The sequence below is a fragment of the Copadichromis virginalis genome, linkage group LG7 (genome assembly GCF_057382275.1).
Source record: "Copadichromis virginalis isolate Kocher_CV1m ecotype Utaka linkage group LG7, C_Virginalis_male_GT1.1, whole genome shotgun sequence".
Classification (NCBI taxonomy): Eukaryota; Metazoa; Chordata; class Actinopteri; order Cichliformes; family Cichlidae; genus Copadichromis; species Copadichromis virginalis.
The window spans coordinates 44,106,560-44,121,872 of NC_140624.1; the positions used below are offsets into that span (position 1 = coordinate 44,106,560).

The 15,313-nt window shown below is 39.1% G+C and overlaps 1 protein-coding gene across 1 annotated transcript in view; it reads left to right on the forward strand.

Annotated features, from left to right (window-relative positions):
* scarb2c (scavenger receptor class B, member 2c) overlaps positions 1-13,775 on the forward strand; it is a 22,388-nt gene extending 8,613 nt beyond the window's left edge. The window contains exons 6-12 of the mRNA XM_085463558.1: positions 176-295; positions 1,347-1,525; positions 2,343-2,461; positions 4,490-4,563; positions 7,399-7,450; positions 8,258-8,410; positions 10,666-13,775. Coding sequence (XP_085319684.1) covers positions 176-295; positions 1,347-1,525; positions 2,343-2,461; positions 4,490-4,563; positions 7,399-7,450; positions 8,258-8,410; positions 10,666-10,704 — 736 coding nt within the window. The 3' untranslated portion in view covers positions 10,705-13,775. The remainder of the gene's footprint in view (positions 1-175; positions 296-1,346; positions 1,526-2,342; positions 2,462-4,489; positions 4,564-7,398; positions 7,451-8,257; positions 8,411-10,665) is intronic.
* Positions 13,776-15,313: the final 1,538 nt, after the last annotated feature.

Here is a 15,313-nt window from a genome sequence, read left to right on the forward strand (position 1 = left end):
CCTTGAGCAGCAGTTTTGGGAAACACCCTTATTTTATAGTGTGCTTCCTAACCTACAAATATATCCAGTCCTCTTTGCCCAGCAAATGGCTTTCCATGGCTTTTAGCTGGGCGTGCTAAATGTCTGAAACATTTTTAAACCTTCGAACTTTGTAACATTTTGAATATCTGTGCAGCTCCTTGAATTGGTGGACGTCTGATGAGTGCAACATGATTAATGGAACCATTGGAACAGGCTTCCATCCTGTAATCACCAAGAATGATATGCTCTACATTTTCTCGTCTGACCTGTGCAGGTGAGTAGAGCAGAAAAGCTGTACCAGTGAAAGATGCAATCTTTTGATTGCATATACAGTACTGTGCAAAAGTGTTGAGCCACCCCTCATCTCTTACTGGTGTGCTAGTAAATTGGGAAATAATTGCAGTAATTTAATGAAACACATGGTGGTATGACCACCTTTATTCTTGAACACAGCCTTGTAATTTCTTGAAGTAGTCTTCAGGAAAAGTTCTCCAAGCTTTTTGAAAGACATGCAAAGCTCTTCTTTGGATGCCGGTTGCCTTTTGTTCCATTCTCTGTCAAGACGATCCCACACTGCTTCAGTAATGTTGAGGCCAACCTCCAAAACCTTCAAATTTGGATTGAAGCCGTGCGACTCAAAATGTAATCTTTATTGAAGAAAGACACATTTAATACGTCACTTGAATTTAAAAGGTTGTGTATTTAAAAAAAAAACCCAAAAAACTTAAATGTAAATTTAAACTATTTGAATTTAGAAATGTATAAAACATTCATTGTAAATGTTTGTTTCTATTTTAGTCATTGTAGCTGAATGTGTTTTTCAGCTGAGCATCTGGACTTTTGTAGTTTCATATGAAGGTTATTCCAGTTCAGTTTCAAGCCATATTCTGCTGACTCATGCAGCATTTGCTGTATTTTCCCTCTTGGCTTGAGCTAGTGAAATGGCTCCCCCCACAGCCTTCCTGAGCCTTTCCCTGGTCTGAATATTGGATTAAGGATCCTAATTTAGCTTGGCTGGTTTCAAGGCTGGTCAGTGTTAGCCTCCTAAATGAGGCCACAGCCTATTTAATGCTGCTTAAAACAACAAATGTCAGTCCTCTGTGATTGTTAATATATTAGAAACAGAAGTCACATTTACAGGTCATCTAACAGCTTGGTTAATAAGAGGTGTCAACACAACCGTTGAAAAACTGGTATAACCAGTTTGTTCAATGCAGGTTTTCTGTAAATCAGTTTATCGCTGAGCTCATGAATTCAAACCATGTGTCATTGTCCAGTAACGCAGTGCATCCAGAGATTAACAAGCATGTAACTCTCTTTCTAAGGTCTCTGTACACAGTGTATGAGGAGGATGTGACAGTGAAGGGGATCACTGGGTATCGATTTGTTCCTCCCAGCTCAGTGTTCGCCAATCTGACTGTGAACCCAGACAACGCAGGCTTTTGTGTGCCTGCTGGTAATTGCCTGGGGTCTGGCCTGCTGAATGTGTCTGTATGTAAAGAAGGTAAGACAATGTTTTACTGTGTTAAACATAGCCAAATGATCTTTGATATGCTGCTTTTTAAGTTACATTAGTTCAGACTCATTTCTTTCCCCCATGGTGTGATTTGTGTGGACAGGTGAGAACAAAGAAATTGTGTTTCAATTGTGTTTAAAACAAAATAACTCAACCAATGAACTCTGGAAATGTTTATTTGCGGCAAAAACATGATCTGACCGAGTTGTATCAGTTTGTACCAAGTTTCAGCTAACCGCGCCTTTTGTCAGGCGTGTGTCGTCCCCCCCCCCCCCCCCCCCACACACACACACACACACACACACACACACACACACACACAAAAGGAGTAATGCTTGCTAGCCAGAGACCGTCTCCATTACAAACGCATCCACTAGTCGAAAGCACGAGAACTTGTTCCCATATTTACTTTCTGGCTCCTCAGACATGGTAGAATAAGTGAAGTGAAAGTTCTCTTGTGGTTTGTTGTGATGTGCTCTGGTGCATCTGATTTAAAGCAAACAAACTATGGTTGTTAGTGCTGAGTAATAACTTGTATCAATTCCTCATTGCACTGTAAAGAATATGGAGTCAACACTTAGCAAAAGACTCCCTGAAATTAATTCACTGACTGTCATTTCTGGGGCCTACTTTAGCAGTGTCCCTGACAAGTGTACGCTGTGTTTATTACAAGCCATAGCATTATTAGAATATTGATGTTTTACATTTACAGGTATATTTTACACATGGCATATTTTCCTCAGGTCAAGTAAGATGTTGTCCCTGCTTTGTTAATATCTTCTGTAATGTTTTTTCTGCTGTTTAGGGGCTCCTATCATAATGTCTTCACCACACTTCTACCAGGCAGATGAGAAATTTGCTCAGGATGTATTCGGAATGACGCCAAACAAGGAAGAGCACCAGACTGCCATTGATATCAATCCGGTAGGAATCACAACTTTAAAGCTTAAATGTTTAATTCGTTCTCGTGTTGTTGTGAATCTCTCTTCAATTTATAATACATATTTTGTCTAATACAATTATGATTTATATAGTATTAAATCTTCAACACTAGATGGAGTAGTGTCTCAGCTTTTTTTTTTGTCATGACTAGCCAATAGTTGAGCTTCTGTTTAAAATAGTGGTTAAAAATTAAATCAGAGGTACGTGGTACGGGGCTGTCACGAAAGATAAGCTCTAACTGCTCTTATCATGATAATAATACTCTAATTACCTGGTTGAACTTGTAGTAAAGTCTTGATAGCGAGAGACAGACTGAAAAAAACACCTCCAGCAGCACAACGTGTAGCTGAACATACTGTGTAGTGCTTAACAAATGTATTAGACCACCATCCAATGAAAGATTTATGCCACAGCAGCCAAAAATTAACAATTGCTATATGATCTAATTTTCTGATTTTATTTATTTATTTATTTTTACAAATTTTACATGATACACTTTCAGAGAAAACAGAAAAAAACGATGAATGATTCTGTAATAGTTAAAAGTTTAAAAAAAGTGCAATTCCCAAAAATAAATAAACTGTATTACATTCACAGTAAAAGACAGAAAGCATTCTTCTTCTTCATGATGCTCCAGATGTTTTCAGTGGGTTTACAGCTGTTGTGATAGATGCAGTATGGAGTTTAGCATTGTCTTGAAGAAATATGGCAGTTCTTCCCAGACAAGATTAGAGCATATGTTAATGTAAAGCCTGTGTATAGCTTTATATATGGCTTCCATGGGCACTGATGCACTCCCATACCATCAGAGATGCAGGCTTCTGAACTGAACACTAATTTACAAGCCAGATGATCCCTCTCCACTTGAATCTGGAGGATGCAGCGACCATGTTTTCAAAATTTAAGAGAAAATACTTTTTTTTTCTTCTTTTTTTGTTACACCAAAGAGATTTCTCCAGATTTTCTGAGTCTTTTGATCATGTTATTAGATGCTGAGATACTTGAAGTCTTAGCATTTTTACATTGTGCAGTATTTTTCGGATTTTTGTTCACAATTTGCAGATGCGATATTTTGCAGATTGGTGTACCTCTGCTTGTCTTTACTGCTACGCCACTCTTAAGATGCTCTTTGTACACCAGTCTGACCAGTCTAACACAGAACTCCTTCTTACAGTCGCTCTCACGCTTTCGTACAAAAGTACACTTAATTATTTCACACATCCACATATAAAGTGGTGGTTTTACAGTTACAAAAGTATTGAATCCAATAAACAAGCTACCATTTTTTTGTGTTTATCCTCCTTGATCACTCTGCCACGGCATGATATCATTAAGATTGATCAAAGTCCTGTGAATTTTATCATAACTGCTGAGTTGTGATGCCCTCAGCCGTCTTCCCTGCTTGCCCAGAGCTGTGAAGTTATTTTTGCCTACAGTAAAGATATTAAAACTACAGGCAGTACTATGCAAACAGTTTGGGGTAACTTTAGATAAATACATGATACATCCTGAGATTTTTTTCTCTCTTTTAAGTTTTTCAAAATGCAGAAAACTGAAGAAAGAAACGACTAAACTCCCAATTAGGTTTATTTGACAGCTGCCATGTCTCACCGTCTTCCGTTTTTTCACATAATCTCAGATTAACTCAGTTTATTTCTTTTCTTTTCACTGAAGTTACCTTTTTATCACTCCAGCTGTATGTTTGAGGTCATTCTCAAGCTGCATGAGGAATCTGGGCCAGAGCACATGCCTCCCTGATGGTATTATGTAATGGATGGAAAATCTGCTGTACCTAACTAAAAACCTTTGCATAGTTCTGTGTTTTTCTATCCAGTGGTTTGTTGGTTTACAAATAATGTCAACATGTTACTATAAAGATTATGGCCATAATACAGTGTGGGCAGAAAACAATTATTTAGGTGTTTAGGTATACGTGTTCATACATCAGGAGTGACAGGAGTTTTTCCCACATTCTCTGTGTCCCTAACAAAATGAATTTGTGTTTTACAGCTGACAGGAGTGGTTCTCCAAACAGCCAAGCGACTCCAGATTAACGTCTATGTAGAGCAAATTCCCACCTTCAGGTAATCAGCAGCTCTTTCCATCAGTTCAAGCAGCTGAATAACCTGATTTTTCATGAATTTCACTTTCACTGTATTAGTATGAAGAGTGAAGCCACAATAGCTGCATGAGTACCCATGTCTGTGAAGGGCTGCCAGTAAGCTAATTGTAAAGCAATAATGCCACCATCATCATTATGGGTGGACTTTTGCACAGACCTGGCTCACTTGTTACGTGTTTATCTGAATTCAGAAGGAACTAGCAGCAAGATAATGAGACTGTATGTGTTTAGATAGTTACATATTACTGTTATTTTTATTTTTATTTGAAATAAGATAAAATAACAAAAGCTATATTAAAGTGGCAAGTCAGCTTTAATGTGAGTAGGTTTACATCAATATTTTGAAATGTATAAGGTTGGAGCCCTCAAGACAACATTAGTGGCCAGAATTTATTATACTGAATAATGTTAACAATGTCTCTTAAACGTACTGACATCAGTAGATAATTGGCTCTGGTTATGAGGTTTGGCTTTTTTTTATGTACAAGGAAACACATTGGCCTACATCCTGGAGAATATTTGTAATTTGCCATAGAGTCATGAAGGGGCCTTTCTTTCCCATGCAAATCATTTTGCTTTCATCTACAAGATTTGTGCTCTTCTGTCCACCAGGCTATTTTGGATCTGTCCTGTGCATGCCTTCTGCTTTTAGAATATACCTCTTTATTTTTGGCAAACTAATCCATCCATTTTCTTCCGCTTATCTGGCGCCAGGTCATGGGGGCAGGAGCCTAAGCAGAGAAGGCTAGACCTCCCTCTCCCTGGCTACCTCCTCCAGCTTATTTGGGGTAAAACCAAGGCGTTTCCAGGCCAACTGAGAGATCTAATCTCTCCAGCGTGTACTGGGTCCGGACATGCCATGAACACCTCACCCAGGGGGGGGTCTTTGTCAGATGCCCGAAACACCTCAACTGCCTCCTTCCAGTGTGGGGGAGTAGCAGCTCTACTCTGAGCCCCTCTTGGATGGCCGAACTCCTCACACTATGTCTAAGGGAGAGGGCAGCCACCCTTTGGAGAAAGCAAATTTCTGCTGCTTGTATTTACGGCCTCGTTCTTTCAGTCACTACCTAAAACTTGTGACCATAGGAGAAGGTGGGGACGTAGATGGACCAGGAAGGAGGAGTTTCCCTTTTATGCTCAGCTCTCTCTTCACCACGATGGATCGGTACAGCGTCCGCATCACTGCAGCCGCAACATGAACTTTTGTATCATTCTAATAGATTTTTATTCTCATTTTCATTTGCACAGTCACTTTATTTATGACTCGGAATGACAGAAAACTCTTAACTTCAAGTAAGCTAACTGTAGGTACTGTAGTCTCGAATGGGTGCTACACAGTCCACACTTACTTTTGTGAATGCAACAACCACAGTGTTGTGCATTACAAAGAAAATGATGCCAGTCAGTGAAGAAAACCTCTTTATACTCTCTTTCTTCACTGTAGTTAAACTCAGATAATAAAAGTATTTATGCTGTTGGTAAAAAACTGTTCAAATCTACTTTTTTCCCATGGAACAAATGCTCATAACCCCCCAGTAACTGAGGCTTAGAAACCAGTCTCTGGTCATTAGGGAAAAATGTGTTTTTCCTGCTTGGATGACGAGCAGTTCCTGGAGGTTGCTCGTGGTTGCTGTGAACTAGATTGCAAAATCTTTAGACAAGTAAAGGTTGTGCCTTACTGCAACACACCAGCATGTTTCAAAAGGTGAAGCTTTTACTTTAAAGTAGTGCTGCCAGCGTTAATCTTGTTAAAATGACGTTAACACCATAACTGCAATAACGTGGCAAATCTCAGTTTGCGAGTTAGCGCGGATCGCCCCGGGCTATACGGTACTAACGCGTAGATGAGCTAACCGCGCTAACTCACACTGTTTCTAATTTCACTACCACTTAGCAAGTATTTGGTGAGTGTTTTGCACACGAGTGCAAACTACAGGCAACTGCTGCTATCTGCTAGCAGCAAAAGCACTCACAATGGTGAATACTTTGGTCAGAGAGAGGCTGCCCCCTGTCTCTGGGGCCTAAGGGAGTAAATATAGAATCCAACTTATAAACAGAACTGATGTTGGGGCTGATATCAGTAAAATCTTATCAAATTGAATCCCTAGCCAAGCGTCGGCTCTTTTGTGCAATATTGAACTTTGAAAGGAAAGTTTGTGCAGTTCTTTTGATGCCAACAAGCCCAGATATGGCACTTTTATGTTATATCTGTTATTCCGTTTCAAATTAAAGGTGCTAGAGACAGAGCTTGAAGTCCAAAAATAAATTATGTAACTCTCCACATAATTTATGGTGTGAGATTAATACGTAATCAAGCTTTATTTATGGGGCTCAGGGGGTTGGGAAGCGTATCTGTAACCAGAAGGTCGCCGGTTCGATCCCCGGGCTCTCTGTCCTGGTCGTTGTGTCCTTGGGCAAGACACTTTACCCTACCGCCTACTGGTGTTGGCCAGAGGGGCCGATGGCACGATATGGCAGCCTCACTTCTGTCAATCTACCCCAGGGCAGCTGTGGCTACAACTGTAGCTGCCTCCACCAGTGTGTGAATGTGAGAGTGAATGAATAGTGGAATTGTAAAGCGCTTTGGGTGCCTTGAAAAGCGCTATATAAATCCAATCCATTATTATTATTATTATTATTATTATTATTATTATACAGATAGTATGAATTTACAGAACATGCCCGGGAAGACATTGTATAAGTATATTTATATTACACAAGTATATTATATTGTGTTTTCCAAGTTGCTATTTTTCATTACATCATAGTTAAAGATTATCATGTCATTCTCTTTCAGTCAAACGGGAAATGTAAGGACAGTAGTCTTCCCTGTGGCTTATCTGAATGAGGTACAAACTCTCTCTTTCTCTCACTCACTCTCCCACACACACACACACACACACACACACACACACACACACACACACGTACGTGTGGTTTCCCTAGCAACTTACCCTAATCCTAACCATCAAAAATGAATGCCTAACTCTGACCCTTAGCCTAAACCTAACCATAACCTAATTGTAACCCTGACACTAAAACCACATTTTGAGTCTCAAAAATGCCTTCAAACTCGTGGGGACCGGGATTTTGGTCCCCACAAGGGCTGTCGGTCCCCACAAGTAAAGTAAACTTCCAATTTTTGGTCCCCACAATGATGTTAATACCCGTACACACACACACACCACAGCTCTGGTTTATATACATTTTCTGTTATAACTCTCAGTTAAATACAAATGATTCAAAGGGAAAAGACTCCCTTGAGTACCCTGTAGTTAAAGGAGGCATTTTTGTTTTCAGTATGTACCTCGTGTTTTTCTCTTTTATGTATTAAAGCATTGTGTAATCCTGCTCAGACAGACTAGAAATTAGTAAATCTAACTTGTGTGGAGGCAAAAAAAGAAAAATACAGAGGTAGATACTATGATTCCACAGAATCAAAGCTACAGAAGACTAATCTAATATAAATCACTAATTAGTAAATTTAATATTACTTGTTTATAGAATTCTTATGGTCTCAGTTTCTTCATAAACTTGAACACCAAGATGAACAGACGGTAAATGAAAGGGCCGTAAATGTACCATTTACTTTTGTAGGGGCTGTGTTTGTGTTCTTATGTGCTATAACACAATATTTTCTCTTACCGTCTTAACAGAGCGCCACCATTGATGACACAGCAGCCAAGAAGCTAAAGGCGATTGGTGTTCAGCAGAACGTTGTGGAGAACATTCCCTTCATGCTGATTGGCCTAGCCATCATTGTGGGAGGAATCTTCATGTTCTTGGTGTGTCAACAGAAAGTCCCCGAGGTGAGCTTGTGCAATAAGCAACTGTGTGATGTCATTATGTTGGGACAGATGGCCTGAGCCTGGTTCTGCCAAGTGCTTGCACATACAGGATGGCTCAATTTTTTTCATTCAGATTTATGATGGTGTGTGTGGTCAATTTAAAATAATCTAAAAAATAGTTCAAATAAATTGATTTATTTTTCATTATGAAGCACCTTAGATTAGTCCACAGCATGCCCCAAAAGCCCTATAAATGCTCAAGAAAAATAACTTAGAAAATACAAATCGAACCTGTTTAATTAATGCCATGCTGCGCTCCACTCTAAAGAACTACAAACTACAACTAAAAAAAACGAATTAACTGAAATAAGTTAATGGGTGAGTCTATTCAAATTAGGGCTGCCACGATTAGTCAACTAGTCACGATTACGTCGACTATCAGAATCGTCGACGACTAATTTAATAGTCGACGCGTCGTTTGAAGCTTTGTAAGATCCCAAAAGACGCAGGAATAAGTAGCAGGATTTAAGAGTGTAATAACGGACTGAAACAGAAGATGGCAGCACTGCATGTACAAGGATGCCAGCTGCCGTTAAACCCCGAAGAAGAAGAAGTAGCTCTGTCCCAGAATTCGTAGCGCGGCCCTGCTCAGTTGTCAACAATGGCGGCAGCTAGTTGGTTTTAATATTACTCTTATTATTCTTTCTGGGTCACAAAATAAACGTTTAACATATTTTCAGGCGAGAATGTAGCTGTGTAAACCTCAAATATCGGCTCAGTTTATCAAGACACCACATATTTTCAAAAGCGCTCCCACGTTTTCAAAGATGTCTGTTACCCACCAGCTCCAGTGTTAGCTAGGCGGGGGCAAGGCTCACTAGAGCCCGTGGGAACAGCGGACTCCCGGCAAATCGTTTTCAAATCCACCACAGTCTTTCGCTACTCAGGTTAAACATGATATATAAGTCACTTAGATAACTTAAAAATGTTATTGTTTGGCTTACTTTAGTATTTTATTTGTTCCTGAGTAAATCGGTTTGGCTGAGATTAAAGTTATAGTTTTTAGACAGCTGAATAAACATCAAGCAGACAGCTGATTATCAGAAGTGTGAAATGGTAGAGAGTTTACTCCGGTGTCCTGTTATATTTTAGATAGCAAGGAGCAGACGGCTGAGTTTATTAAAATTTCACCAAAACAATCTGCAAATTTCATTAAAATTTAATAAACTATCATCTTGTCTTTCTTGTTAGTTAGCACATACCTTAAACATGCATGCTGGTGCAATAAGCTTTACGTCCAATGGATGCATGATCTGATTGTCGACTAATAGCAAAAATAATCGGTGACTAGTCGACTATCAAAATAATCGTTTGGGGCAGCCCTAATTCAAATATTGTAGTAGATTTTAAGACTATTCAGAGCAGATACTGTTGCCTTCCTATGAGCTAGCAGCAGTCTGGCCATTTTTTTGGCAATCCTCTGGCATCAACAAGCCACGTGCACCCAGAGAACTGCTGCTTACTGGATATTTTTCTGAAATGCCCAGCCCAGCCCCACTGGCACCAACAATCATGCAATGTTCAAAGTCACTCGAATCAACTTTTGCCCCCCTTTTGATGTTCAGTTTGAACATGAGCAGCATCAGCAGCTAATCAATTGCTGCCGTGTGATTGTGTGAATGTGTAAAGCGCTTTGGGGTCCTTAGGGACAAGTAAAGCGCTATACAAATACAGGCCATTGTCTGATCAGATATTTAGGTATTTGGATCATCTGCCTCCATCTGACCTTATCCTTAGCATTCTCTCCTGTCACACCAATCCTCTGCATGTCCCTCCTCCATTATATCCTTGTGTGAGGTTTCCCTCTTTTCCTCCTGCCTGGCAGCTCCATCTTCAGAATCCTTTGTCCAATATCTCCACTACCCTTCCCCTTTAAATGTCCAAATCATCTCAGCCTCGCCTCTCTAACTTACCTTAAACCCATTCCCCCTAATTAGCTCTACTTCTTGCATCTTTATCGATCTATATGCATCTGTCTCATTCATACACATGCATTTTGTCCTCTGTGAATTTAAATCCCTCTTCTCTCCGTTGCATATTTCCACCACTCCAGGATCTCTTCCATCTACTCCTTACATGCATGTCCTGAACAACCCTCACATACTTCACTGCCTTTCCTGACTTACTCATGCAGCATCACAGTTCCTCTCTCAGTACTTTAAATTGTAATATATTTGCATTTTATATATATATTTTTTTATATTTTTCTTTTTCAGAGCACTGCTGCCGAACGACAGCCCCTGCTCTCATCGTAACAGCAAACAGAACGTGGAAAGAGGAAGATTGCCTTGGTTGCAATACAATTCAAGGGGTTCACCCATTAATTCTCAAGTAACACTAATACAGTGGTTTTCATATTTTAATCTACTTTCGCATTCATGGTTGTAAGAAAGTGGTAAAAACTGTCTTTTTGTTGTGTTTGTTGCTGGGTTTGGAGGATAATGTCTTCATTTCAAGTTGTAATGATGCTGGAATCCAGATTTTCCAGTCAATCTTAAATTGAGCTTGTTTTTATTTTAACTCCTAACTATGGGATTTTTGAATTGGATTAACACGGGGTTAGTTAACCCCCTTAAATAACCCAGCTTTGAATTAATCAAACATCCTGGAAGTGGGAAAAACACTGTACTGCAAAGTGGCCATATATGTGTGAGCTGTTGCTGCGTTTCTGAATATAAAAGACGTTGTGTCTATCTACAAGGCAACTGGCTAGAGCTTGAACAGTTACTAGATTCCCAGACTAGTTTGGGAGTCAGAGTTAGTTTTAAAAAGCAAGAAAAAACAGTATTAAGAAGCCAGGTTGGTTGTATGTTATAATGAAGTGGATGTAAAAAGTCAGGCTAGTAGTGCAGCCTGTTCGAAGTGCAGATTACTTTGGGCTTGTCTTTCAGCCTTTTGGCTTCAGATGCTATGGCGATGTGGTCTTGTTCATTTTAAAATGATGTTCTGTGTTGTAGCCAAGCTCAGTAATCTACAGTGTATATTAGGGCTGCCACGATTAGTCGACTAGTCACGACTAATTTAATAGTCGATGCGTCGTTTGAAGCTTTGTAAGATCCCAAAAGACGCAGGAATGAGTACCGTAATTGTCGGGCTATAAGCCGCTACTTTTTGCACAAGCTTTGAACCCTGCGGCTTTTAGTCAGGTGCGGCTTTTCTATGGATTGTCCATGATTTTTGTGATATCGTAAGCGGATTTGTTTTGTTTGTTCCGCTGTTGTACGGCACTACGTTGCCTGGCGGAAGGATCGGGGTTCAAGAGTGGTATGTTGGTCACATGTCCGTCTGCCAGGCAACGTAGTGCCGTACGAAGTAGCGGGAAAAACAAACTTCAAAGTAGCGCTATGTGTTCAGTTGGAGGCGTGGATGATGAGCGGCGGTAAACTTGCGAAAAGCAAGTTATGCTCAACTCCACCAGTAGATTCTGACAGCGTGGAAAAGTGTGAAAACATCCATGATCACCAACGGATTTCGAAGGGCTGGACTGCTGCATGATGGAGAGGAGGACGCTGCCACGGCCCTTCTGAGGGTGTTCGACTCTGACACTGACAACGAGGATTTGTTTGGTTTTGAAAGTGACAACAAAGGAGAGAAGCGGAGAGTGGATGACGAAGCCATCCTGAGCCTGTTCGTATCCGACACTGGAGGAGAGGACTTTGGTGGTTTTAGTGCACAAGAAGAAGAGAAAGATGGTGTGCTGTAGGTTATTATGTACTACATTTGTTACTCATTTATGAAGCACAGTACATGTTTCGTACTTGTAATTACCGCTACTTGTACATATACCTAAAAAGTTATGCAAATATGTACCCATAACTTGTTTTTCAAAATATCGTTTCAAAACCCTGAAGAAGAAGAAGAAGCTCTGTCCCAGAATTCATAGCGCAGCCCAGCTCAGTTTCCAACAATGGCGGCAGCTAGTTAGTTTTAATAGTACTCTTATTATTCTTTTTGGGCCACAAAATAAACGTTTAACATATTTTCAGGCAAGAATGTAACTATGTAAACCTCACATATCTGCTCAGTTTATCAAGACATCTCATATTTTCAAAAGCGCTCCGACGTTTTCGGAGACGTCTGTTACCCACCAGCTCCAGTGTTAGCCGGGGTTCAAGGCTCACTAGAGCCCGTGAGAATCCCAGACTCCCCGCAAATCGTTTTCAAACCCACCGCCGTCTTTCGCCACTCAGGTTAAACATATATAAGTCACTTAGATAACTTAAAAATGTTGTTGTTTGGCTTTTTTTTTTTTTAGTATTTTATTTGTTCCTGAGTAAATCAGTTTGTCTGAGATTAAAGTTATAGTTTTTACACATCTGAATAAACGTCAAGCAGACAGCTGATTATCAGAAGTGTGAGATGCTCGAGAATATACTCCGGTGTCCTGTTATATTTTAGATAGCAAGGAGTTTATTAAACTGCACTGAAACGATCTGCAAATTTCATTAAAATTTAATAAACTACCATCTTGTCTTTATTTTTAGTTACCACATACCTTAAACACTTAAAGCTGTAAGCTAATGATAGTTATATAAGAGCAGACTCATGCTGGTGCAATAAGCTGTACGTTTTACGTCCAGTGGATGATGATCTGATTAGTCGACTGATCGCAAAAATAATCGGTGACTAGTCGACTATCAAAATAATCGTTTGTGGCAGCCCTAGTGTATATATACATGTGTGTCCTCCTTGTGATCCAATCAGTATTAACCCAACAATGACAGGATGGCTTTCTTCCTGTTGTGAATGTCTAATACAATATTATTTCATTTAATTCCAGTACTGTCATAAATATGTTAATATAAATTATACTGATTTACATTGCTGAAACCGGAATATGAAGCTTTGTGGTAGTGACACTGACAAACACACAAAAACTTTTGAAGCACTTAGACTGATTTAGTTTTTTCCCCAGTTTAACTTCTGTGGCATTTTATAACTTTATTGAAGCATTTTTAATAATAAAAAACAACAACCCCACATTGTTTTCCTTTTGGCCTATGAATTTTTAGAGCACATATGACTAAATGTTATTTTTCTATCCAACGTTGCACACAGTTTCACTATAATATAGATGTTTTTGCTATTTCAGTCACTATTTTTTGCTGACAAAATCTTTTGTGTTCAATTTCTTTTTTTGAGTGTGTGTGTTTGTTTTGTGCCTAAAAGAGAACATTGTTTACACTACTACTACTCCCTGGCAAAATCAGTACTTAACTATAATCACGATTTATACGCAAATCTCTCATTAGGGTCACATGTATGACAGTTTGCACGTTGTCGTTTGCTATGACTCAACAATAAACTTTCTATGCTATTCCCTGAAGGTGTGTTTGTAGTTCCTGTCTGACATTGCAAAAGTATTGAATCATTGCTCTGCAGATGACCAATAAAGCAAGACGGGCTTTATGACAAACTAAGGTCTGACTAACTACGGTGCACTGCTTTTTCCCTTCTTTAATATAGCGCTGTATGTAGGTTGATAACCAAAACATCTTTTTTGGTTGTAACAACAATATAAAGATATATTCAGTCATTGTCTTTGCAAGCTTTTGAGAAAAGCTGATTAGTTTTTAAGGAGAAAAAAACTTAACCTGTAAACCTTGGGTTTTAATGTTTACGTGGAAAACCGTAATACCATAATGTTGGTGTGACCGGTAGTAATCATTAAAAACACACACACACACACACACACACACACACACACACACACACACACACACAAACAACCCAATTGTATTGTAGCCTTCTGGATTCACATCATGGCTGCTGATCAAAGTTTGCCCACAGGCTGATCATTTAGTTTAAAATGCTGCCTTCACTGTCTTTCATCTATATTTTAAATCGGTATATGCTACATGCAGAACAGACATGTGTAATACAGGAATGAATAACAGCAATTAAAGGTTTACATAAAACTTAGCAGTACTTGCCGTAGCATTCACGCAAGTCCTGATGGTCGTCGTAAACATATTCAGTATCGACAGAATTAGAATTTTTGTCTGTTATGTATCTGTGATATTTAAAGACTTTATTTCTAATTCTTCAAACAAAATTCGTCATGAATACAAATATTAGTGACCATTGTTACATATGGGCAACACGTGAAACAATAAATCTTTTTTTTTTTTTAAACACATAGATGTTAATAATCAATGTGTGGTGATGGTCATGAAGACTTTTGTTCAGAATGGCCCAACCATTAAGGAGGATGTAGTAGTAATAATAATAATAACTTGTAATATTTATGATGCATAAAGACACGCATACGCTTTAAATACGCTTGCTATATCATAGCAAGAAGATATTTATGAAATCATTTTTATATATTGCCCCAAGTGGTCTGTCAGTGAACTGCAGTTTAACCCCTGATATTTACGGGTGCATATGGTGTAATTAATTTTTTTTCCATTAGAAATGGTTGTTTATATCTGCATTAACTGTTAGTTTCTTTTTGCCAGCTTCATGTAAACTTCAGTGCACAAAATCCTAAATTCTTGAATATTTTGATAATTTGTGGGAATTGCATATTCATATCTGAATGATTTTTAAGTTATGTTATTAGTTAGCTTAGCTTAAAGTCTGGAAGCGGTCTCTCTGTTCGAAGTTTTGTTTGGGCAGAAACTAAACTGATTGTAGGGAAAGGGGGGAATTCAGGGAATCTTCGGGAAGTCACTTCATCAGATCTTGGACATCTGATGAAGCAACTTCATTTAATTTTTTAAGTTCCTTCCGGCAAGACTCCATGGGTGGAGCAAAAGGCTAAATGCATAGTGGTCTAAAGTCACGTTAGGGTTTCACTTAGAAACCTCCGACGTGGAGTTGGCCTCATTTAGTAGGTTGAGGTCCAAAGTGTACTTTGGA